General features: G+C 44.5%; 1 protein-coding gene across 4 annotated transcripts; it reads right to left on the bottom strand.

Moving 5' to 3' along the window:
• Nucleotides 1–1,091: 1,091 nt before the first annotated feature.
• LOC135555829 (ABI gene family member 3-like) lies at nucleotides 1,092–25,206 on the bottom strand. Of its 4 annotated transcripts, XM_064988588.1 has the most exons (10): nucleotides 24,916–25,206; nucleotides 24,588–24,803; nucleotides 15,166–15,336; nucleotides 12,697–12,876; nucleotides 11,931–11,989; nucleotides 11,207–11,308; nucleotides 10,666–10,970; nucleotides 10,058–10,183; nucleotides 2,734–2,862; nucleotides 1,092–2,555 (listed from the first exon to the last, which is right to left on the bottom strand). In XM_064988588.1, the coding sequence occupies exons 2-10, from the start codon at nucleotides 24,717–24,719 to the stop codon at nucleotides 2,389–2,391; spliced, it is 1,371 nt and encodes a 456-aa protein (XP_064844660.1). In that variant the 5' UTR covers nucleotides 24,720–24,803; nucleotides 24,916–25,206; the 3' UTR covers nucleotides 1,092–2,388. The 4 variants fall into 4 exon arrangements, with proteins under 4 accessions (XP_064844660.1, XP_064844661.1, XP_064844659.1 ...); XM_064988589.1 differs by lacking the exon at nucleotides 24,916–25,206 and having other exon boundaries at nucleotides 11,207–11,305; nucleotides 24,588–24,898; XM_064988587.1 differs by lacking the exon at nucleotides 24,916–25,206 and having other exon boundaries at nucleotides 24,588–24,898.
• Nucleotides 25,207–25,360: the final 154 nt, after the last annotated feature.

The raw sequence follows: 25,360 nt of genomic DNA on the forward strand, positions 1-25,360 counted from the left end.
ACTCCCTAAATTGTATCAGCATATCGATTGCGCCACCAGGGCTGGCAAACCCTGGATCATTGTTATTCTAACTTCCGCGACGCATATAAGGCCCTGCCCCGCCCTCCTTTCGGAAAAGATGACCACGACTCAATTTTGCTGATCCCTGCCTACAGACAGAAACTAAAACAAGAAGCTCCCACGCTGAGGTCTGTCCAACGCTGGTCCTCTTCTTCTTTATACTGATAACAAGTTCAAGCAGGTGCCATTAATACAGGTAACGAGTGGAGGTCAGTGGAGCCTCTTAAAGAAGAAGTTACAATTCTGTGAGAGCCAGAAATCTTACTTATTTACCACCATAATTTGCAAATAAATGTATTAAAAATCCTACAATGTGATTTTCTGGATTTTCTTTTCTAATTTTGCCTGTCATAGTTGAAGTGTACCTATGATGAAAATTGCATCTTTTTAAGTGGGAGAACTTGCACAATTGGTGGCTGACTAAAACTTTTTTGCCCCACTGTACCAACAACGTTCTGTTGACCAATAGTCATATTATACTGTATGTTAACGCATAGCAAATATATGAATCCAACTGAACTTTATCTTACCTTAAAGCCAACAGCCACTTCAGTAAACCTGGGACTTCAACGGAAATCAATAAGGACCTGAACCTATGTGTACTGTGTACTGTGTGTGTGTGTGTGAATATAGAAGACCTGAGTGTATGTGTACTGTGTTAATATGTCTCTTATCTGGCAAAAGGTGTGCTATGGGACTGAGGGTTAAGGTTACAGGTTTATGGCAACCCTTTGCTGTTTAAAGGCACAGCACCTGAGCTGCCATGGCCATGATGAGGCCAAACACAATGGTAAAGTTACTGTATCATGCTGTCTTAGCATTAGAATAAGACCTATCGGGGCATGTTTTAGACAACAAAATGACATGGACTTAGTTTGTTACTCCTCTTAATGCTCTTCGTAGCACATGCCGTAGTCATCTTTTTGTCTATAGTTGGTTTCTAGATTAGCATGAGAATATTGGAAGAGATTAACTTTATCTGACGTGGGTTAAGGTTTTAAAATTATAAAAGGAGTTACAATCGGAAAAGATCATTTGGAAAAGCATTTATTGAAAGACATGTCAATAAAACATTGTTCAATCTAAAAAGGATGTACTAAATATCAAAATGAAACTCTAACTGAAAACATGAACAAGTTGAAAAGCACTTTCAGATTTTTCAATATCATGACACCACTACAGTAAAATATTTTCACCACGTGATAGAATTCAGACAAATATTTTTTTTGGGGGGTATGAATTTTCTCAATAATCCATATATTACTTCATCTTAGTTTGAATATTACAACATATATTAGTGCAATTCTAATTAAGAGACCAATATCATCCTGTAGAGCCAAAAACTGCAGCAGCAAAACAGTGCCTGGTTCCATAGACAAGGAAACAGATGTACCTTTACCACATCATTTTGCAGCGTTCCGGGCTTGTCCTAGTGAGCACAACAGCGAGGCCAATCTAGTTCACATACTGGTACTACAGTACTTGTAAAACAATACTTAACAGGACATAGAGCTATTATATAACTTGCAAAGCATTTTCCCTCTTTACCAAGTGTTCACTACCTTCATGGTTAATCAGCAAGCCGACTTTGAGTCTTGTATCTAGTCTTGGTTGAAAGATATCAGATACTAAGTTGTCCTACCTAGTGACCCTCTTGGTAATATATAGCTAGCCCCTCGCGCTATAAAGTGGCTATATTTCAGAATCCTGTTATCATTCACTGTATAAATATTGCTTTATATTCCGTTCACATTACTATGACCTGTAGAGGTCAGTAGAGGTCTTTCTACAAAGCTAATAGTTGACTATGTCCCCATCAAGAAACAACCCAACAACCACTAGCCCTAAACTCTGGTGTTTGAAATTCCATCTGGCCTATCAAAGGGACAGGTGATGCTACAATAGTTATTGATTTTTTACCAATGATGTGAATAGGTATGATTATACCTGTCCAATTCTTCCTGGTCAACATAAAGTGCCTAGGTAGTCTTAGGGTATAGGGTTAGGGGTTGTTTGTGGACAGAGCCTACTTTCCCTTTTCATATTACAGGTAGAATAAGCGAAATTGACATTGCCACGAGCAGCACCACAGATATTGTGATAAGCGAGATGCACGACTCCGCTCTCACACAGTCACACACAGAATCTGCGCATGTACACGGGTTCGCTTCACACTTTTACAACATGGGAGCCACAAGACCAGAACAGAGGACAAAGTTGAGCCTCGGGCTTCAACACTCTTAGTTGTAGAGGAAATTGACCCACTATGCTGTTTACTTTCTGCGTATATGTCATATCGCTGAGTCTACCTTTAAGTGGTCTAATATCTTAGCTGGTGGAGGAATCTACGTAGTTCCCAGGGAAGAATCCCTCTACTCCGTTGAGCAGTCCCTCACACCAGCCATCTTCATTCCTCTTGATCAGGTAGATGACTTCTCCCTGCAGGAATACCAAGTCTCCAGGCTTCCCTGAGTTGTAGCTGTACAGTGCCACCACTGGGAAGGAAAGTGAATTGCAATGAGACAACCAAGACAAAACACAAATATAGACCAAATGTTATGGTATGATTTGGTCAGACATTGAATAAGTACTGTAAAAGTATGCATGCAATTCGGGCCATGACTGCATTTAGTAATGTATCTATTGGTGAATACGCATGGAGCACTATCATACCTTTCTCCAAAAAGTCTGCAGGGCCAGTCGTGTCATAATCCGCAGGGGGGGGTAGGGGTGACATGTCGTCATCAAAGCCCACCACGCTGTCGGTAAAAGGTGGAGGTGGAGGGGCTGGGATCACCAGATCTACAGGATTGGACAAAAGTCATATACAGTTGATGTCGGACATTTACATACACCTTAGCCAAATACATTTAAACTCTTATTTTGCAATTCCTGACATTTAATCCTAGTAAAAATTCCCTGTCTTAGGTCAGTTAGGATCACCACTTTATTTTAAGAATGTGAAATGGCAGAATAATAGTAGAGAGAATTATTTATTTCAGCTTTTATTTATTTCATCACATTCCCAGTGGGTCGGAAGTTTACATACACATACACAATTAGTATTTGGTAGCATTGCCTTTAAATTGTTTAACTTGGGTCAAACGTTTCTTGTAGCATTCCACAAGTTTCCACAATAAGTTTGGCCCATTCCCCCTGACAAAGCTGGTGTAACCGAGTCAGGATTGTAGGCCTCCTTGTTCGCACACACCTTTTCAGGTCTGCCCACAAATTTTCTATGGGATTGAGGTCAGGGCTTTGTGATGGCCACTCCAATACCTTGAATTTGTTGTCCTTAAGCCATTTTGCCACAACTTTGGAAGTATGCTTGGGGTCAATGTCCATTTAGAAGAACTATTTGCGACCAAGCTTTAACTTCCTGACTAATGTCTTGAGATGTTGCTTCAATATATCCACATAATTTCCCTGCCTCATGATGCCATCTATATTGTGAAATGCACCAGTCCCTCCTGCAGCAAAGCACCCCCACAACATCATGCTGCCACCCCCGTGCTTCACGGTTGGGATGGTGTTCTGCCTCCCCCTTTGTCCTCCAAAAATTACAATGGTCATTATGGCCAAACAGTTCTATTTTTGTTTCATCAAACCAGAGGACATTTCTCCAAAAAGTACAATATTTGTCCACATGTGCAGTTGCAAACCGTAGGCTGGCTTTTTTATGGCGGTTTTGGAGCAGTGGCTTCTTCCTTGCTGAGCGGCTGTTCAGGTTATGTCGATATAGGACTCGTTTTACTGTGGATATAGGTACTTTTGTACCTGTTGCCTCCAGCATATTCACAAGGTCCTTTGCTGTTGTTCTGGGATTGATTTCCACTTTTCACACAAAAGTATGTTCATCTCTAGGAGACAGAACACGCTTCCTTCTTGAGCAGTATGACGGCTGCGTGGTCCCATGGTGTTTATACATGCGTACTATTGTTTGTACAGATGGACATGTCTACTGCTTTCTTTAACTGAGGTCTTGGCTGATTTATTTTCCTTTTTCCATGATGTCAAGCAAAGAGGCACTGATTTTGAAGGTAGGCCTTGAAATACATCCACAGGTACACCTCCAATTGACTCAAATACTGTCAATTAGCCTATCAAAAGCTTCTAAAGCCATGACATAATTTTCTTGAATTTTCCAAGCTGTTTAAAGGCACAGTCAACTTAGTGTATGTAAACTTCTGACCCACTGGAATTGTGATACAGTGAATTATAAGTGAAATAATCTGTCTGTAAACAATTGTCGGGAAAATGACTTGTGTCATGGACAAAGTAGATGTCCAAACTGACTCGCCAAAGAGTGGTTGAAAAACAAGTTTTAATGACTCCAACCTAAGTGTATGTTAACTTCCGTCTTCAACTGTAAACCCGAACTGATGATAGGCTGCACCACTTGCCATACAAGTAATTCAGCATACGTTCCAAAGTGTATCAAAACTATACATTCCGGGTTCCGGGTTGGAGCGAGCGGTCGCATCTACACTTTGGTCCGCAGGTAGTATAACTTTTCATTACATTTTCATTACATTTCATTATAGTACAACGGTTTGATTTGTCTAATCTTAGCAATTTCTTCTTAGCTAGCTACATAGCCGTCTTTGTATCAAAGATAATTGCGTAATTTTCTAACGTAGTCTACACTGCTATCTGCCCAGCAGCTAGCTAAGCAGCTAGCTAACGTCCACCGTCCACCAGCACTGTAGAAACTATTACACTCATTATAGTACAACGGTTTGATTTGTCTAATCTTAGCAATTTCTTCTTAGCTAGCTACATAGCCGTCTTTGTATCAAAGATAATTGCGTAATTATCGTATTTCGTCGTCCTAACGTAGTCTACACTGCTATCTGCCCAGCAGCTAGCTAAGCAGCTAGCTAACGTCCACCGTCCACCAGCACTGTAGAAACTATTACACTCAACTGAACGACTCGATTAGTGTAGTGTTAGCTAGCTACATAGTTGTCTTTGCTGTCTTCGTATCCAAGATAATTGTGTAGTTTAGAGTGTGTAGACTTAGAGTGATTATCTTAATTTACCGAGGTTAGCTAGCCAGCTATTTGTCGTCCTTAACGTAGGAGATACTGCTAGCTAGCTAGCCAACAGCTAGCCAACCTCTACCGAATAGAACTTCAACTACCCGGTCAACATTCCGCTTCGCTCCACAGGTAGTATCACATTTTCATTTCACTTCATTACAGTACAACGGTTTGATTTGTTTGATCGTAGCTAGCTAGCTACATAGCCGTCTTTGTATCTAAGACAATTGTGTAGTCTAGAGCGATTTTCTAGGTTTAGCTAGCCAGCTACTGTCGTTCTTTTAACGTAACGTAACGCAATCAACACTGCTAGCTAGCCAGCTAGCCCCCGAATAGCAGCACTGTAGAAACTATTACACTCGACGGAACGACTTGATTAGTGTAGTGTCAACAACGCAGCCACTGCCAGCTAGCCTACTCCAGCAGTACTGTATCATTTCAATCATTTTAGTCAATAAGATTCTTGCTACGTAAGCTTAACTTTCTGAACATTCGAGACGTGTAGTCCACTTGTCATTCCAATCTCCTTTGCATTAGCGTAGCCTCTTCTGTAGCCTGTCAACTATGTGTCTATCTATCCCTGTTCTCTCCTCTCTGCACAGACCATACAAACGCTCCACCCGTGGCCGGCCACCCTAATCTGGTGGTCCCAGCGCGCACGACCCACGTGGAGTTCCAGGTCTCCGGTAGCCTCTGGAACTGCCGATCTGCGGCCAACAAGGCAGAGTTCATCTCAGCCTATGCCTCCCTCCAGTCCCTCGACTTCTTGGCACTGACGGAAACATGGATCACCACAGATAACACTGCTACTCCTACTGCTCTCTCTTCGTCCGCCCACGTGTTCTCGCACACCCCGAGAGCTTCTGGTCAGAGGGGTGGTGGCACCGGGATCCTCATCAATCCCAAGTGGTCATTCTCTCTTTCTCCCCTTACCCATCTGTCTATCGCCTCCTTTGAATTCCATGCTGTCACAGTTACCAGCCCTTTCAAGCTTAACATCCTTATCATTTATCGCCCTCCAGGTTCCCTCGGAGAGTTCATCAATGAGCTTGATGCCTTGATAAGCTCCTTTCCTGAGGACGGCTCACCTCTCACAGTCCTGGGCGACTTTAACCTCCCCACGTCTACCTTTGACTCATTCCTCTCTGCCTCCTTCTTTCCACTCCTCTCCTCTTTTGACCTCACCCTCTCACCTTCCCCCCCTACTCACAAGGCAAGCAAAACGCTCGACCTCATCTTTACTAGATGCTGTTCTTCCACTAACCTCATTGCAACTCCCCTCCAAGTCTCCGACCACTACCTTGTATCCTTTTCCCTCTCGCTCTCATCCAACACTTCCCACACTGCCCCTACTCGGATGGTATCGCGCCGTCCCAACCTTCGCTCTCTCTCCCCCGCTACTCTCTCCTCTTCCATCCTATCATCTCTTCCCTCTGCTCATACCTTCTCCAACCTATCTCCTGATTCTGCCTCCTCAACCCTCCTCTCTTCCCTTTCTGCATCCTTTGACTCTCTATGTCCCCTATCCTCCAGGCCGGCTCGGTCCTCCCCTCCCGCTCCGTGGCTCGACGACTCATTGCGAGCTCACAGAACAGTGCTCCAGGCAGCCGAGCGGAAATGGAGGAAAACTCCCTGCGGACCTGGCATCCTTTCACTCCCTCCTCTCTACATTTTCCTCCTCTGTCTCTGCTGCTAAAGCCACTTTCTACCACTCTAAATTCCAAGCATCTGCCTCTAACCCTAGGAAGCTCTTTGCCACCTTCTCCTCCCTCCTGAATCCTCCTCCCCCTCCGCCCCTCCTCCCTCTCTGCAGATGACTTCGTCAACCATTTTGAAAAGAAGGTCAACGACATCCGATCCTCGTTTGCTAAGTCAAACGACACCGCTGGTTCTGCTCACACTGCCCTACCCTGTGCTCTGACCTCTTTCTCCCCTCTCTCTCCAGATGAAATCTCGCTTCTTGTGACGGCCGGCCGCCCAACAACCTGCCCGCTTGACCCTATCCCCTCCTCTCTTCTCCAGACCATTTCCGGAGACCTTCTCCCTTACCTCACCTCGCTCATCAACTCATCCCTGACTGCTGGCTACGTCCCTTCCGTCTTCAAGAGAGCGAGAGTTGCACCCCTTCTGAAAAAACCTACACTCGATCCCTCCGATGTCAACAACTACAGACCAGTATCCCTTCTTTCTTTTCTCTCCAAAACTCTTGAACGTGCCGTCCTTGGCCAGCTCTCCCGCTATCTCTCTCAGAATGACCTTCTTGATCCAAATCAGTCAGGTTTCAAGACTAGTCATTCAACTGAGACTGCTCTTCTCTGTATCATGGAGGCGCTCCGCACTGCTAAAGCTAACTCTCTCTCCTCTGCTCTCATCCTTCTAGACCTATCGGCTGCCTTCGATACTGTGAACCATCAGATCCTCCTCTCCACCCTCTCCGAGTTGGGCATCTCCGGCGCGGCCCACGCTTGGATTGCGTCCTACCTGACAGGTCGCTCCTACCAGGTGGCGTGGCGAGAATCTGTCTCCTCGCCACGCGCTCTCACCACTGGTGTCCCCCAGGGCTCTGTTCTAGGCCCTCTCCTATTCTCGCTATACACCAAGTCACTTGGCTCTGTCATAACCTCACATGGTCTCTCCTATCATTGCTATGCAGACGACACACAATTAATCTTCTCCTTTCCCCTTCTGATGACCAGGTGGCGAATCGCATCTCTGCATGTCTGGCAGACATATCAGTGTGGATGACGGATCACCACCTCAAGCTGAACCTCGGCAAGACGGAGCTGCTCTTCCTCCCGGGGAAGGACTGCCCGTTCCATGATCTCGCCATCACGGTTGACAACTCCATTGTGTCCTCCTCCCACAGCGCTAAGAACCTTGGCGTGATCCTGGACAACACCCTGTCGTTCTCAACTAACATCAAGGCGGTGGCCCGTTCCTGTAGGTTCATGCTCTACAACATCCGCAGAGTACGACCCTGCCTCACACAGGAAGCGACGCAGGTCCTAATCCAGGCACTTGTCATCTCCCGTCTGGATTACTGCAACTCGCTGTTGGCTGGGCTCCCTGCCTGTGCCATTAAACCCCTACAACTCATCCAGAACGCCGCAGCCCGTCTGGTGTTCAACCTTCCCAAGTTCTCTCACGTCACCCCGCTCCTCCGCTCTCTCCACTGGCTTCCAGTTGAAGCTCGCATCCGCTACAAGACCATGGTGCTTGCCTACGGAGCTGTGAGGGGAACGGCACCGCAGTACCTCCAGGCTCTGATCAGGCCCTACACCCAAACAAGGGCACTGCGTTCATCCACCTCTGGCCTGCTCGCCTCCCTACCACTGAGGAAGTACAGTTCCCGCTCAGCCCAGTCAAAACTGTTCGCTGCTCTGGCCCCCCAATGGTGGAACAAACTCCCTCACGACGCCAGGACAGCGGAGTCAATCACCACCTTCCGGAGACACCTGAAACCCCACCTCTTCAAGGAATACCTAGGATAGGATAAGTAATCCTTCTCACCCCCTCCCCCCTTAAATGATTTAGATGCACTATTGTAAAGTGGCTGTTCCACTGGATGTCAGAAGGTGAATTCACCAATTTGTAAGTCGCTCTGGATAAGAGCGTCTGCTAAATGACTTAAAATGTAAAAAAAAATACTGCATAACTTGTTCCGAGGACTCTTTAAATCAATTTCCAGTACCTAGCTTATTTGAAACCCTTTTCTACACATAAGGTGTTATCTGTTATATTGAAAAACACAAGACATCATATCTATCAAGGAAAAAACAAAGACGTTACCAACCCAGTGTCTGACGGACTTTTAGAGGACAGAATCTGTCCATGGCTTTACCTTCCAACACAGTAGACTCAACAGCAATAGCAGCAGAAGCAGAAGCAGCACCAGTGATGCAGTCATTTGGACAGAAATCACCCTCTCACGCCCCCCTCTCCATGGCCTGGAGGGTGTACTGCGGTCGCACACAGTCCCCACTTACCCAGGTGATCCAGGCGGGCGGGCAGGCTGGACAGGGGGCTCAGCGACACGGGGAGGGGTGAGGGGAGGGGGATATGAAGGGGGAGGGGGGATCATGACTGACCGTTGAGGTCACAGAGGGAGAGGTAGGAATGGGTGACGGAGAAAGATGACATCAGATCAACCAAAAGGGGTCTTTAGCGGGGACTCCACATGTATTTTAATCAATGTTTTATTGGACCTTTATTTAACTAGGCAAGTCAGTTAAGAACAAATGATTTTTTTACAACGATGGTCCAAATGCTAATGCTAGCACTAATATGAAGCTAACACAATTGCTTAAGCAAGGCTTGAACTTTCATCATGCATCATAAACTTAAACAACGGTGGTGTAATATTAAACCAGTTTCGCATTAGCCATGTTCAGCTCATCATGAACTAATGATTGGTATATTAATACTAAGTCATGAGGGCATCTTGGACTACAGCTGGGGGTAAGACCTGGGATGGGGTAGGTTGCCAATGTAGCCTTACGTGATTGGATGGTTGGCAGGAAGAGCGAGCGAGTGTAGAGCGAGCGAGAGCTAGGACCTTTGCGGGCCCTGAGGGACATGGAGTGCAAGCTGGGGGGGTGACGACGTAAACAAGACCATCTGGGCTGCAGAGCTGAACCGGAGAGAGACAAGTCAAAGGTCAAGCAGACAGACACAGAAAGAGAGAGAGACACGGAAGAGTCTAATAACAGAGATAAGGACAAGAAAACACCAAAGATCAGCATCAGCGAGCATGCTCTGCATAGAAAGACAGACAGACAGCTAAACAAAACAAATAGATACCAGCATTTTAACAAATCAGATCCTTTGCGGCATTAGAAATGGATGTGAGGTCTCATTCTAGAGTCCTTTCAAAACCACTTGTTGAAAGACCATTAAAAGTACAGTGTGACACAATTAGGGCTGGGTGGCCCACCAAACCAACCCACTCCTTTTACCTTCATCCACCTCATCACTCGGTGGACGGGGAGGGCCAGGGAGCTCCAGGCCCTCACTGGTTGGTGGAGGGAGAGGCTCGTCAGATGGTGGTGGCATAGGAGGCGGGAAGCCGTTCTCTTCAGCCACTAAGAAAATAGTATATTCATGGAAGAGTATCTGCTTCCTTCATCTGATTTAAGTTGATATTCAGCGTTTCATACCGTGTGAAATCAGTAACACAGTCATGCAACTAGGCCATAAAAGTATTTATTTCTTAGTATCACAGTGCAGGCACAAGGTTGTTTGTTCCTGGTTTTCTGCCTCGAGATATGTCCGCATGTGCATGTCCCTAGGTGTCTCTATGCACACTACGTGTTCTCATTTCCTCTGCTACACTGTGCTGTGCAGTGTGCGTGAGCTCTCTCACAGTGTGGGCAACACAAAAACAAGCAATATTTTCCACCTAGATGTTTGATATTGAGTGTGATATTCATTTTATGACATGTTAATGTACTTTAGTTACTCATACAATACGTTTACAATCAATTACTAATAGTATGTACGCTGGTTACAAAAAGTGTATTCATGTTTTACGAAATTCATGATAAAGTGTTATACAGACACTTACCAGTCTCCAGTGGGGGTGGGGCAGGGGGAGGTGGGATGTAGGCTAGGCTGGTATGGGCAGGTTTAGGGGTGCTGGTTGCGGGAGGCAGTGGAGGGGGAGGAGGGACATCCAGAGAGGAGGCAGGCGGCGCCATGCGAGGAGGAGGAGAGGCCGGAGTGGTTATGGTGGCGTCACCATCCTCCATCAGAGACAGGGGTGGTGGTGGGGGCGTGGCCTCCTCCAGCAGGGTGGTGATGATGTCAGAGTCAGGTGACGTGGGCCAGCTGGGGACCACGGGGGGAGGCACGGCCTTGCCGAAGCTGGACCTGTTACAGGAGGGGGAGGGCAAAGTCAAATTAAACTCGGGGTATATTTCAATGGTCTGGGGAGATATTGGTCTGGGGAGATATTCTACAGGCTAATTAACACACAAAATATACAAATCCAGAAGCACCTCACTTAACTAAGGTGTCTGAGTACTCGTAAGGAATGGACTGTTTAGTAGTAAGTGTCGAAGCTTATGTGTGTACAGTAAAACTGTTTCCAGGAAGTGTTTTTTTACCCAATGGAGCGATCATGGAGAGAGGTGAGGGACGCTCCTCGAGACAGAGAGGGGGCTACGGGACACTGGACAGGCTCTGGGGGTGCTCTGGAAGTGCTCCTGCTGAAAACACACACACACACAGCCGTAAGTGTCACATAGCATCATCACAAATACTGGCACTTGAAATCACACAGACCAGCTCTATCAACTCACAAATAGTGAGAAACGTGCAGAAAGCTTCAAATCATGCACATTGACTGAGAGATGTTATCTTCTCTCACTTAACAGTTTAAATATACTACTCAGTGCAAATGATACCCGCATATTTTGATTTCTATACTTCCTGGTTTGTTTTTGGCATAATCACATTGTGAAAGCTCTGTGCTCTTTCTCCTGCCAACAGTAAATCTCCCTCTGGCTGAATGGCATTCAATCCCCTACTGAATGAACACAACAAACATGATTGGACAGGAGGTGTAGTTAGCCATGAATACTGTTTAACCTCCTTCCCCACAACCCTACCCACAGCACACACAAATTATTTTAAGGATTTCTTTTGCTGATGTTTCTGGTCTTGAATAAAAGTTAAATGAAGTGTTTTTGTGGACCACTGAGCATAGAGGACGTGCGGAAAGTAGGCTTCCTGTCTGAATGACTATTCACAGGAAGTGAAACAGCTACAATTAGACTGACAGTGTGAGAGCAGAGCAGTCAAATGGAGCCAGCAGTGTCAGCATCATACCTGATGGTGCCGCCATGTTTGCGTGTTGACCCTGGTTTCCCCAGCAGCTTACCAGAATCCTGTGGGGAAGTGGTGAGAGAAAGAGAGAGAAAGGGAGAGCAGAGGGAAAAAGAAGAGGTAGTTTGTGTGTGTGTGTGTGTGTGTGTGTGTGTGCATGTGTTGTAGATGAGTGAATTGTGTTGGAGCATCAATGAAGCGGCTTAGACTTGGCAAAACTAATTAGTGCGTCTAGCCATTTTCCCACGGTGCACAGTGGCCTGCTGGCTGCTTAATCTGTGTGTGTGTGTGTGTGTGTGTGTGTGTGCGTGCGTGAGTGTGTTGCATCCGTGCATGCTTGTGTGTGTGTGTGTGCTAATCGAGGTCGGTACTACGTAATAAACTGCTCCACTCTAAGTGGATGTGGTGTAGACTAGAGGCACGGCGGTAGAGAATAACGTCTGCTGCTGCCTAGCTGCATCAGAAAGGTTCGTCGAGAGGGCTAAGGAAAGCGACGGTGCCTTTGTCTCCCGCCGTGGTATCCTGGTTTTGAAAAGTCGTTTTCACCAACTTTGTAACACGTAATTACATTTGCACCTCAGTCATTTCCAACACTACTACTGAACACTGATTGCAATGTACAGTAGTGTACCGTTTTGTAGCTGTATAGTAAGACACTTGCAGGGAAAGTATTTCTTTTAACCGTTGACCTTTTTTCAATGGCGTGGGAATGTTAGGTAAAACATGTGTTGTGAGTAATTGCACTTGAACTCGAGAACTCACGTCTCACCTTCATGCCATGTCCCTGTGTGTCCAGGTTCGAGTAGGTGATGGGACTACGGGTGTACTTGGGTTTGGGCTCCTTGCCTGTTGCCGGGGGGATTATTTTGTGACTGCGGGGAACCCTCTTGGCTGTGGTGAAAGCCCCGATCTCTCTCCGGGCCACCTTCTCTCTGTGCATGTCCACTGTCTACAAGACAGGAGGCAGAGGATGTTGCCATCAGGATATGAACCAAGAACACTTAAAAAAAAATGTTTGTTTTTTAACTACAGATAAACATGTGCCATTCTTAATTCCTCCCCTCTGGTAAAACTTTTTCTAAAATACAAAATAAACCATACAGGATGGAATAGCATGGTACCCTTTCTCTGACAACATCATTAGCTCAATAAAGCTCATTCATGAACGTGGTAATATTGTCAAACTTTCTTTCCTCCCCCCAAATAGAGGAAGTTCAAGTGAGCCCTATCATTTAGTATACAGTTGTTCGGGACCCTTCATGGGTGCCAGAAGACAATGGAGGACATCAATCAGAGGTTAGCAGGAAGGAACAATCCATCCCAGCCCCTATGATGCTCTGCGTTGAAGGTCAAAGTTCACACTGTAGCCCCTTAACCCACTCGCCCCTCCATCCCCAACCCCCTCCTCAGGCGACCTGGTTCCGTATGATAATGCTGGGCACGGAGCATGCAGGAATGCCTGGGGTCTGTGCCAGCTTTGGGGACAGTGGGGCTACAGAGAGGGGTAGGGGGGGACAGCGGGAGACAGTTGGGCTGGTGTAAGAGAGGGGAGGTGGGGGGGGGGCAGGTTTGCTAAAATGCAAACCTGCCTTTTTAACAAGGATAACTGTGCATTTCTGCTAACCAGTGGAGGCTTCTCAGAGGAGGAAGGGGAGGACCATCCTCCTCAGTAAATTACAGAAAAATATAAATAGTGAAACACTAAAAAAAGTTATCCTTTTTAGATAAAACTATGCAAAATAAATTCACGTCACCAAATAATTGATTAAAACACACTGTTTTACAATGAAGGTCTACAGTAGCCTCAACAGCCATCTGTAGGGTAGCACCATGGTGTAGCGAGGACAGCTAGTTTCCGTTCTCCTCTAGGTACATTGACTTCAACACAAAACCTCGGAGGCTCGTGGTTCTCACACCTTCCATAGACTTACACAGCAATTATGACAACTTCTGAAGTACGTCCTCCAACCTATCAGAGCTCTTGCCGCATGAACTGACATGTTGTCCATCCAATCAAATGATCAGAGAATGAATCTAGTACTGAAAGCATAAGACACAGCTAGCTAGCACTGCAGTGCATAAAATGAGTCGGTGACTCAATGAGAGAGAAAGACAATAGTTTAACAGTTTTGAACAAATTCATTTCTTCAAAAATGAATAAGAGAGAGAGAAATCTAGCTATATTTCAGTTCTTTTTTTGACATGTTCACTTACTTAGCTAACAAATGCAGCTAGTTCATTTAGCCTACTCAAACACCCGGCTCAAACAAAGAGGGATGCTATGTTAGTTAGCTGACTATGGCTATCAAACACTGGAACTCTTCCAAAGTGAAGGTAAGCTTTTGGTTTTTACAAATGTATTGCCACCGGGGCTTACCAGTGTAACTGCTAAACTGCCTGCTGATGACTGTACACTGTACTGCATGATTGTCACAGGTTTACTAACGCGTTAGTTCTAGTAGCTATGTTGAATATGACAATATGGTGACAACGATGTAGGCTGTGTGTGGCGGTTAACGGTTATGATAAGAAGGTTTTGCTTAGAAAGGTTTCCTTGCCTGGTCCCAGACCACTGATGTGTTAAGCACTGAAGAAGTCCACAAGCTAAGGGAAAAGTTGAGAGGAGGAGAGGGCATATATGTGAGAAGGACTATACAATGATCAAAGTGATAATGCTGTTTGTATGTGACTGCTATGAAAGTGAACAGTGTTTGCATGTGACCAGGGGTGTATTATTTCTGCCAAAAACGTTTCTTAAACAGAGGCAAATGGAACGAAATGGGTATAAACATACCTGAATTTGTCCAAAATAAACTCTTGTTTGCAACTGTTGGACTAATGATTACACCCTAGATCAGCTAGATGGAGGCAAGAGTGTACAAGGCGGTATTGAATGTGTTAATGTATGTCACCTTTCAAATTTCTCTCGACCTGTGCACCTACATTGTAAACTTTCATTCATAGGCTAGGTTGTAGCAACCTCATGATGGGTATAGAGACAATTTGAGTATCCTGTAGTAACCTAAACCTAGCGATGTTACATTGAGCTGGGTAAATGGAATATGAATGACAGTCATCCAATATGCTGTAATAGAAATTAGGCCATGCTTATGAAAAAATAATCGTCCTCCCTCCTCGGCACCAACCACCACTGCTGCTAATATACACATGCTTGTGTTCTCTTCCTGAAACTGAATCGGAACCTAACACATAAGTTGAGACATGCTAGACATGCTACCTGTCCGATGAGGTTGACAGAGGACTCCATGTGTCTGAGCTGGGAGTTCTGTGCATCCAGCAGCTTGAGGACGTTGGAGGCGAGGTTGCTGATCTGGTAGGCCACACTGGCCAGAGACTGGGTGGTGAAGTTCTTAGTCTCCTCCAGGGCCTTGGCCGCATCTGCACCTGCCTAACGGGAGGGAGAGAGAGAGAAGAAAGGGAGAGAAATACAGAGAGAGAGAGAGAGAGAGAGACATGGAGAGACTGACAGTCATGAAAAAAATAAATGCATGCATGATGCTCATGGCACAAATGCCAAACAATAGAGTGCGATTATGATTAGCCAACGTGTGTATCATGGCGCCGGAAAAGATGGCTGGCATTTTACGCGCTCCTAACCAATTTTTTTTTTTTTGTGAGTTGTTTGTAACTTATTCTTTAACTTATTCTGTACATAATGTTGCTGCTACCGTCTCTTATGGCCGAAAATAACTTCTGGACATCCGAACAGCTGTTACTCACCACGAACTGGCAGAAGCTTTTTTTTCTTCCTTTAACGAGCCCGACGAGAACGTCATACTGCTTTGCCGGGAACAGGCCCAAATCCCCCTCATTTTTTTGAAGAGAAGGCAGAGTAAAAGAGGACAGAGGTCGGGCTGTCTTCTGAGAATTCGTAGGTGATCGAATACACCCCCACCGCCTTCCGTTCTAGTAGCTAACATGTAATCATTGGAAAATAAAATCGACGAGGAAGATTGCTACCAACGAGACCAACAAGACATTAAAAAATGTATTATCTTATACTTCACGGAGTCGTGGCTGAACGATGACATAATCAATATAAAGCTAGATGGATATATGCTGTATCGGTGGGAAAGAACAGTGGCGTCTGGTAAGACAAGGGGAGTGGACAATGTATATTTGTAAACAGCTGGTGCACGATATCTAAGGAAGTCTCACGGTTTTGTTCGCCTGAGGTAGAGTATCTCATGATAAGCTGTAGACGACACTATCTACCTAGAGAGTTTTCATCTGTATTTTTCGTAGCTGTCCACAGACCACCACAGACCGATGCTGGCACTAAGACCGCACTCAATGAGCTGTATTCTGCCATAAGCAAACAGGAAAATGCTCATCCAGAGGCGACGCTCCTAGTGACCGGTGACTTTAATGCAGGGAAACTTAAATTAGTTTTACCTCATTTCTATCAGCATGTTAAATATGCAACTAGAGGGAAAACAACTCTAGACCACCTTTACTCCACACACAGATAAGCATACAAAGCTCTCCCTCGCCCTCCATTTGGCAAATCTGACCATAATTCTATCCTCCTGATTCAAAAGCAGGAAGCACCAGTGACTCAGTCAATAAAAAAGTGGTCAGATGAAGCAGATGCTAAGCTAGAGGACTATTTTGATAGCACAGACTGGAAAATGTTTGGGGATTCTTCCGATGGCATTGAGGAATACACCACACCGGTCATTGGCTTCATCAATAAGAGCATTGATGACGTCATCCCCACAGTGACCGTACGTACATAGCCCAACCAGAAGCATGGATACAGGCAACATTGGCACTGAGCTAAAGGATAGAGCTGCCGCTTTCAAGGAACGCAACACTACAAGTTTACAAGAAATCCCGCTATGCCCTCCGACCAACCATCAAACAGGAAAAGCGTCAATAGGACTAAGATCGAATCGTACTACACCGGCTCTGACGCTGATTGGATGTGGCAGGGCTTGCAAACCATTACAGACTACAAAGGGAAGCAGAGCCGATAACTGCCCAGTAACACAAGCCTACCAGATGAGCTAAACTACTTCTATGCTCGCTTCGAGGCAAATAACACTGAAACATGCATGAGAGCACCAGCTGTTCCGGATGACTGTGTGATCATGCTCTCCGCAGCTGATGTGAGTAAGACCTTTAAACAGGTCAACATTCAGAAGGCCACAGGGCCAGATGGATTACCAGGTCATATACTGTGAGCATGTGCTGACAACTTGCAAGTGTCTTCACTGACATTTTCAACCTCTCCCTGTCCGAGACCCGTAGCACTCACTTCAGTAGCCATGAAGTGTTTGAAAGGCTGGTCATGGCTCACATCAACACCATTATCCCAGAAACCCTAGACCCACTCCAATTTGCATACCACCCTAATAGATCCACAGATTATGCAATCTCTATTGCACTCCACACTGCCCTTTTCCACCTGGACAAAAGGAACACCTATGTGAGAATGTTATTCATTGACTACAGCTCAGTGTTCAACACCATAGTACCCTCAAAGCTCATCAATAAGCTAAGGAACCTGGGACTAAACACTTCCCTCTGCAACTGGATCCTGGACTTCCTGACAGGCTGCCCCCAGGTGGTAAGGGTAGATAACAACATATTCCACACAGATCCTCAACACAGGGACCCCTCAGGGATGCGTGCTCAGTCCCCTCCCTGTTCACTCATGACTGTATGGCCAGGCACGACTCCAACACCATCTTTACATTTGCCGATGACACAACATTGGTAGGCCTGATCACCGACAACAATGAGACAGCCTATAGGGAGGAGGTCAGGGACCTGGCCGGACAACAACCTCTCCCTCAATATGATCAAGACAAAGGAGATGATTGTAGACTACAAGAAAAGGAGGACCGTGTATGCCCCCATTCTCATCGATGGGGCTGTAGTAGAGCAGATTGAGAGCTTCAAGTTCCTTGGTGTCCACATCACCAACACACCAAGCACACCAAGACAGTCATGAAGAGGGCATGACAAAACCTATTCCCCCTCAGGAGACTGAAAATATTTGGCATGGGTCCTCAGAAGGTTCTACAGCTGCACCATCAAGAGCATCCTGATTGGTTGCATCACAGCCTGGTATGGCAACTGCTCGGCCTCCGATTGCAAGGCAGACCGTATGGCACAGTATGTTGTGCCTGGCCGTGGGGTGGCAGGTAGCCTAGTGGTTAGAGCATTGGGCCAGTAACCGAAGGGTTGCTAAATCGAATCCCCGAGCTGACAAGGTAAAAATCTGTCATTCTGCCCCTGAACAATGCAGTTAACCCACTGTTCCTAAGCTGTCATTGTAAATAAGAATTTGTTCTTAACTGACTTGCCTAGTTAAATAAAGGTTCAATAAAAAGGCACTACAGAGGGTAGTGTGAACGGCCCAGTACATCACTGGGGCCAAGCATCCTGCCATCCAGGACCTCTATATCAGGCAGTGTCAGAGGAAGGCCCTAAACATTGTCAAAGACTCCAGCCACCTTGGTCATAGACTGTTCTCTCTGCTACCGCACGGCAAGCGGTATCAGAGCTACAAGTCTAGGTCCAAGAGGCTTCTAAACAGTTTCTACCCCCAAACCATAAGACTCCTGAACATCTAATCAAATGGCTACCCAGACTATTTGAAGTGCCCACCTCACCCCCATCTCCCATTTTACACCACTGCTACTCTCTGTTATTATCTATGCATAGTCACTTTCATAACTCTACCTACATGTAGATATTACCTCAATTTCCTCGACTAACCGGTTCCCCCGCACATTGACTATGTACCGGTACCCCCCTGTATATAGTCTCGCTATTGTTAATTACTGCTGCTCTTTAATTACTTGTTCCTTTTATTTCTTTTTCTTATTCTTTAATTTTTTAAACTGCATTGTTAGTTAGGGGCTTGTAAGTAAGCATTTCACTGTAAGGTCTACACATGTTGTATTCAGCGCATGTGACTAATACAATTTTATTTTATTTGATCACTTGGGGATCATAACAATCATGATAATGGTAGCATCTCATTTTGAAATTGGCAATGTGGGAGGACATTTTTCAGAGTTATGAGTCATATGATGCTGTTGAAGTGTCTGAGAAGAGCAGTGAAATCAGACCTCGCACTTCCTCCTCACACAGTAGAATTCCTTCCTGTTCTAATTCGTCGATAATATTGAAACACACAGCTCAGTGCTAAACACAATGCCCCCTTTTTTAGATGCCCAGTGAAAGCACCTATTTACTAGCCTGGAAGAAACAGCCTGATCGCTGCCTTCACAATTCTATTTCATTTCATGGTGAACGTACACAGCAATTTCTCCAGTGTTAAATCAACTCTGACAGTGTTACATTTCACACTGGGCAAGTGTCGTTACAGGTCCACACATTTGTGCGTTAAATTAACAATGAGCTTAGTGCTGACGCTGTTACACTTTGTCAGTGATGGGGAATTAACACTTTCAGTGTCGTGCAATAACACCTCACAAAGCATTTCTAACACTAGTAAGTGAATATAGTTTACACCAATGGTGTTATGCAATAACACCTCATATAGCATTTTTAACCATCACACTAAAAGGTCCGTATCTCTTGACAAGTTAATTTCATGTTGGACACTATAACATTATTTACAAGTCGTTATTGGCACCTGCTCTTTATGTAAGGTTTTACAAAGACTTCAGAACTGTCAGCAGACGCGGTCAGACTTTAATTTAAAATGTTTTTGATTTCACCTTTATTTAACCAGGTAGGCCAGTTGAGAACAAGCTCTCATTTACTGTGACCTGGCCAAGATAAAGCAAAGCGACACAAACAACAACACAGAGTTACACATGGAATAAACAAACGTACAGTCAATAACACAATAGATTTTTTTTTTTTTTTACACATAACCATAGACCACTTAATTGATACAACACTTCTACTCACGGGTGGCCAAAACTAAATAATTCAAAGCCACGCCGCCCACGACCCCAATATAATTTGAGACTGTGCGTTGCCTTTTTGAGTGAATTATAGAGTTACCACTGTACTTGTTAGTGACAGAGACATGATTGTTGAATTCATTCATTCTCAGTCCTGTAGACTTCACCGAGGTCCTACTGCTAAACTGTTTATGACAATATGTTACATACAGTATATCATAAGGTCTTACTTTGATGGCCATGTTTTACCCCAACACAGTGGTGTTACAAAACTACTGGTTTACAGGCCACATCAGGCCTGCAAGTCACATTATGCTGCTTGCAAAGTGATATGTAATTCCCATTGGAATCCAGCCAGAGTTAGGGCAGCCAACAGTTGTAATTTTTATTCACCTGCAATCTGCATTAAGAATGACTGCCAGGGTTAGGAAAATTGATAAAGGAGCCTACCTAAACCATTTAAACTGGAACAACTATTTCAGTGATTGAATTCGTTTAGAAAAATGTATGCAATTTATCTTTGTGTAGCATAAGATGGATCAATCAATATCTGTTCAAAAACACAGGTATTAAAAACAATCCTAAATAATCGAGCTGCAGTAGAGCATGCTGGGAAATCACATAATGTTGGTTTGGTTTTGATGTGAACGTTTTACTCTACACCAAGAAAATCGGACAGAATCAGACATACACTCAACACTGGTTCTTAACATTAACACTGGGGTTCTTTTACACCACTGAGAGTTAATTTCACTCCTGAAATAAAACTTTGTAATGTTACACTGAAAAATCACCACTTAGGTAACATTGTCCAATTTGCTGTGTTGCAATCAGACATGTTCCAGCAGGCTACTTCAGTATTTAGAGCATCACCTAACAACTTGGTTGACAATAGGCTGCACAGCATGGGGAAGTAGAGCCTGCCCTTATATGTGCACTCCTTCACAGTCACATAGAAATGGGCACATAATGCATGCTCACTTCTAACACGCAGATGCACAGAGACTTCCTGTGTTACTTTCTGTGCTCAGATGAACACTATTTCTCTCTCACTCAAATGCCGATGGAGAGACACGTCACACACAGACACAACCAATTAGGAGGCACTCAGTTGTGTTTCTCTTCATCTCGAAATCCTCTCTTTACACTGAAATATTTGAAGGAGGTGGGTGTCACCGGAAGTGCACTTCGTCTTGCTCATCTTGATAATGCAAACTCTAGCCGCATCACTGTTCCAGTGTTCACACTAGATTAGAATACAAGCACAGGAATGCTCTTTGTCAATTCTGTAAGCTTTCTAAACTAGTGTGGGTACTTCTGACTACATAAACTAATCTGTTCCTCTTTCTTTGACATGAATGTTTCTTAATGTACACTGAACAAAAACGCAGCATGCAACAATTTCAACATTTTACTGAGTTACAGTTATTATAAGGAAATCAGTCAATTGAAATAAATTCATTAGGCCCTAATCTATGGATTGATTTCATGACTGGGTATGCATCTGATGTGCATCTGATACAGATATGCATCTGTTGGTCACAGATACCTTTTTTTTAAGTAGGGGTGAGGATCAGAACACCATTCAGTATCTGGTGGGACCCCCATTTGCCTCATGCAGCCCGACACATCCTCGCATAGAGTTGATCAGGCTGTGGATTGTGGCCTGTGGAATGTTGTCCCACTCCTCTTCAATGGCCGTGCGAAGTTGCTGGATATTGGCGGGAACTGGAACACGCTGTCATGCATGTCGATCCAGAGTATCCCAGACATGCTCAATGTGTGACATGTCTAGTGAGTATGTAGGCCATGGCAGAACTGGAATATGTTCAGCTTCCAGGAATTATGTACAGATCTTTCCGACATGGGGCCATGTATTATCATGCTGAAACATGAGGTGATGGCGGCAGATGAATGGCACGACAATGGGCCTCAGGATCTCGTCACGGTATCTCTGTGCATTCAAATTGCCATCGATAAAATAGAATTGTGATTTTTGTCCGTATCTTATCCCTGACCATACCATAACCCCACTCCCACCATCCACCATGGGGCACTCTGTTCACAAAGTTCACATCAGCAAACCGCTTACTCACACGACGCCATACACGTGGTCTGTAGTTGTGAGACCGGTTGGACGTACTACCAAATTCTCTAAAATGACGTTGAAGGCGGCTTATGGTAGAGAAATTAACATTGCATTCTCTGGCAACAGTTCTGGTGAAGATTTCTGTAGTCAGCATGCCAATTAATAATTACCAGTTGGAGTGCCGTTCAAGTGGATTTTTCCCAGATGTGGTAAATTCTTATTTCCCACTTGGTTACGAACGCACCATAACACTGCTAAAACTCCACTGTAGAGCTGTATAGTAGTAAAGTAATAGTATAAACACTAATTGGAAGCACAAGACACAGACCTACACTTTGACAAATTGTGGACCGTTGTACAGTTCTCATTTAAATCGGGCACAGCATTTTTTTCCCATGATTTAACTACGCTGAAGAGAGGCACTTACAATAGTAATTGTCTTTATCTATTGTGATTTGAAAACATTTTTCACGAAGTTGAACATGTGCTGTTTATGATAGAATGTTAAAATTAGGTGAAATCAATTTTCTTTTTTTTTACTCACCATCACAATTTAAATGATTTCACTGCCAAGTTTTGGCTTGGTGGCCCCAAACATGATCTCCATTGGTCAATATGTAAAGAGTAACTTAAGAAGCTGAATTAGGAACCACTTTGGTCACGTGGTATACTACACTCTTAGAATTAGTGGTGATTCAAGGAACCCTGGAGGTTCTAGTCATCGTTCATATTTGCACATTCGGTTACTTGATGGGTTCTTGGAGGAACCTTGAATGGTTCAGCGTAGCATGGCATTTATGGAGGAACCCTTGAGTGGAGATATATATTTTGGGGGCCACCCGTTACATGCTGACCACACCAGCCACGTTGCATGCGCGAGCGTTGCAAAATAAACGTACACATACATGTTATTCAATAATTTAATCCAAACTGCTCGCTCGTGTCAACAAGCGTCTGGTAGCCAGAACATGATTTTGTGCGAATCAAAATGGGTCAAAATTTTTACTAAGATCCAGAAAAAAAAGACCTTGTGCATTTCAAGTAAAATAACAACCCAATGTTTATATCCCAGGACAAATTATCTAGCAACAAGCTAGCTAGCTAAATGACCATGAATGTCTCATGTGTTTCAACCTGTCCCCAAATTAACATAGTTGGTTCAGAGTTTGTTTTGATATTTCAACCTGCGTGTCCTCATCGCGTCTGTTGTCGATGGACAAAATCAACATGCGCGCGTGTGCCGGGTCTAGTCAGCATGTGAGAGTAAATGTCATTCCTGTTCATCTATTCTATTGTATTGTTATCACATGTTAAGGTTGAACACTGGCAGATGTATAGCTTCAATGACGCTAACAGAGGTATGAGCCTATTTAAATCCCAAAGTTGGGGTAGTTACCACTTTATTACTGTATGAACACAGCAATGTTAATATATTACATTACACTATGTGTAATATGCATAAATATTCAAAGGGACATTTTAATTTGCAGTTTACAAACTTACCATTATGAACAGGAATGACATTTACGCTAACATGTGACCAAAAATAACAATCGGAAAGCCATGACTCCAATCTGATAGGCTGCCACACCTACAATGTATTTTGTTTTCAAAAGGTGGAACGCCTCCCATCACAAAAAGGTCCCGGTTGGAATCTTTACACAGGGGTTCCTCTAAGACCTTTTTCAGAGGGGTTCCTCAAAGAAACTTTTAAACTGGAAAGGTTCTGCCGGTGTGGCGACCCAAAAGGTTCCATCGCAAACCTAAAATGATTCTTCGACTGTCCCCATAGCAGAACCCTTTGAAGAACCCATCCTTTCCACAGAGGGTTCTACCTGGAACAAAAAAGGGTTCTACCTAGAACCAAAAAGAGCTCTTCAAAAGGGACAGTTGGCACTATGCATTGGGGCAGGTAGCGTTCTCCTAGCATCCGCCAAACCCAGAATCATACGTCGGACTGCCAGATGGTGAAGTGTGATTCATCACTCCAGAGAACACGTTTCCACTGCTCCAGAGTCCAATGTCGGCGAGCTTTACACCATCCAGCTGGCGCTTGGCATTGTGCATGGTTATCTTAGGTTTGTGTGCAGCTGCTTGACCATGGAAACCCATTTCATGAAGCTCCGATGAAAGGTTATTGTGCTGACGTGGATTCTAGAGGCAGTTTTCAACCAAGGACAGGCACTTTTTGCTAAGGGCTACAGTACTCAGCGGCCCCATTCTGTGACAATAACAGCTCTAGCAGGGCAGGCATTTTACGAATTGACTTGTTCAGTAAGGCCATTCTACTTCCAATGTTTTTCTGTGGGGATGGCATGGCGGTGTGCTCGATTTTATACACCTGTCAGCAACAGGAGTGGCTGAAATAGCCAAATCCACTCATTTGAAGGGGTGTCCACATACTTTTTTACGCTGTGTGAAAACAGTTGTGTTGTGAAATGAGCTGAGAGATAAACCATTCTCTTTCACTATTTAGCTGGATTGATGCATGATGTAGGACCTTGATTTGAATAGCTTATTCTCGTTTCTGTGAAAGTAATGGTACTGTGGGCTATTTGTTCAACTACACATTAATTGATATGCTATGCCATGTCGACTAGCTACGGTATAACTTAGGGCGTGTCCTAAACGGATGTCTGCACTAAACTTCCATCTCACCTGCAGGTAGTTATTCTCGCAGTATTCGGCCACGTTCATCAGGTTGTTGTAGTTGTCCAACAGGGCTTGTCTCGCCGGCGCAGCCTCTTGGAAGATTTGTGTAATTTCATCAGTACAGCTTTGGTCCTTCATGGCGACCCTTTTCGCGCAACTCTCTTCCTTGGAAACCCGTGGCGACTTCAACCTCTCCACGAGACCCTTGTGGGAACTTGTTAGCTGAAAAAAAGCACTTTATAAGTCCATCATCACTTTGCAGAAGCAGTACCAAAAGTAGGGCTGGAGAATCTCCCGACTTGCGTTACCAAAAAAGAGAAGCTGTTTTACTTACCACTTGGCTGTGTGTGTCGTGTAGCTCACTTGATCTTCCTCTTTCTGCAACGCCTTGACATTTTGCAAGGCGTAGCTGCTGATGGTGTGTGCAACGCAAAAAGCCTTTGGTGTTGTATCTATGTGAACCTGCCGCGGAATATCACTGCGCATAATAAATAGGCCTAAATGTATGGAATTGATCCCTAAATTACCTCCTTAAAACCAGTGAGTAATGGCAATCAATCTTTTTTTAAAGGTATGCATGTCAGTTTAGCCTACGGTAAAACATGTCTTAATTGAAAAAGTAATAGGCTTCGAGCTGTCTGTCGGCGTCATTGTGTCTGCATTGACATCCAGGCTAATGCATGCAGCACTAGTGCCACCTATTGGCTATAAGGCAACAATCCAATAGGGTAGGCAATTACATACGTTTTTTTGACACACATTCCTACATCATGAGCACA

Source organism: Oncorhynchus masou, chromosome 15 (assembly GCF_036934945.1).
Source record: "Oncorhynchus masou masou isolate Uvic2021 chromosome 15, UVic_Omas_1.1, whole genome shotgun sequence".
In the NCBI taxonomy this organism is placed as follows: domain Eukaryota; kingdom Metazoa; phylum Chordata; class Actinopteri; order Salmoniformes; family Salmonidae; genus Oncorhynchus; species Oncorhynchus masou.

Coding starts and splice junctions, on each gene's coding strand:
- LOC135555829 (XM_064988588.1), bottom strand. CDS start 24,719: ATGAAGGACCAAAGCTGTACTGATGAAATTACACAAATCTTCCAAGAG. Junction 15,337..24,587: donor GCGAGAATAACTACCTGCAG/GTGAGATGGAAG, acceptor CCCTCCCGTTAG/GCAGGTGCAGATGCGGCCAA. Junction 2,556..2,733: donor TGCAGACTTTTTGGAGAAAG/GTATGATAGTGC, acceptor TTTCCTTCCCAG/TGGTGGCACTGTACAGCTAC.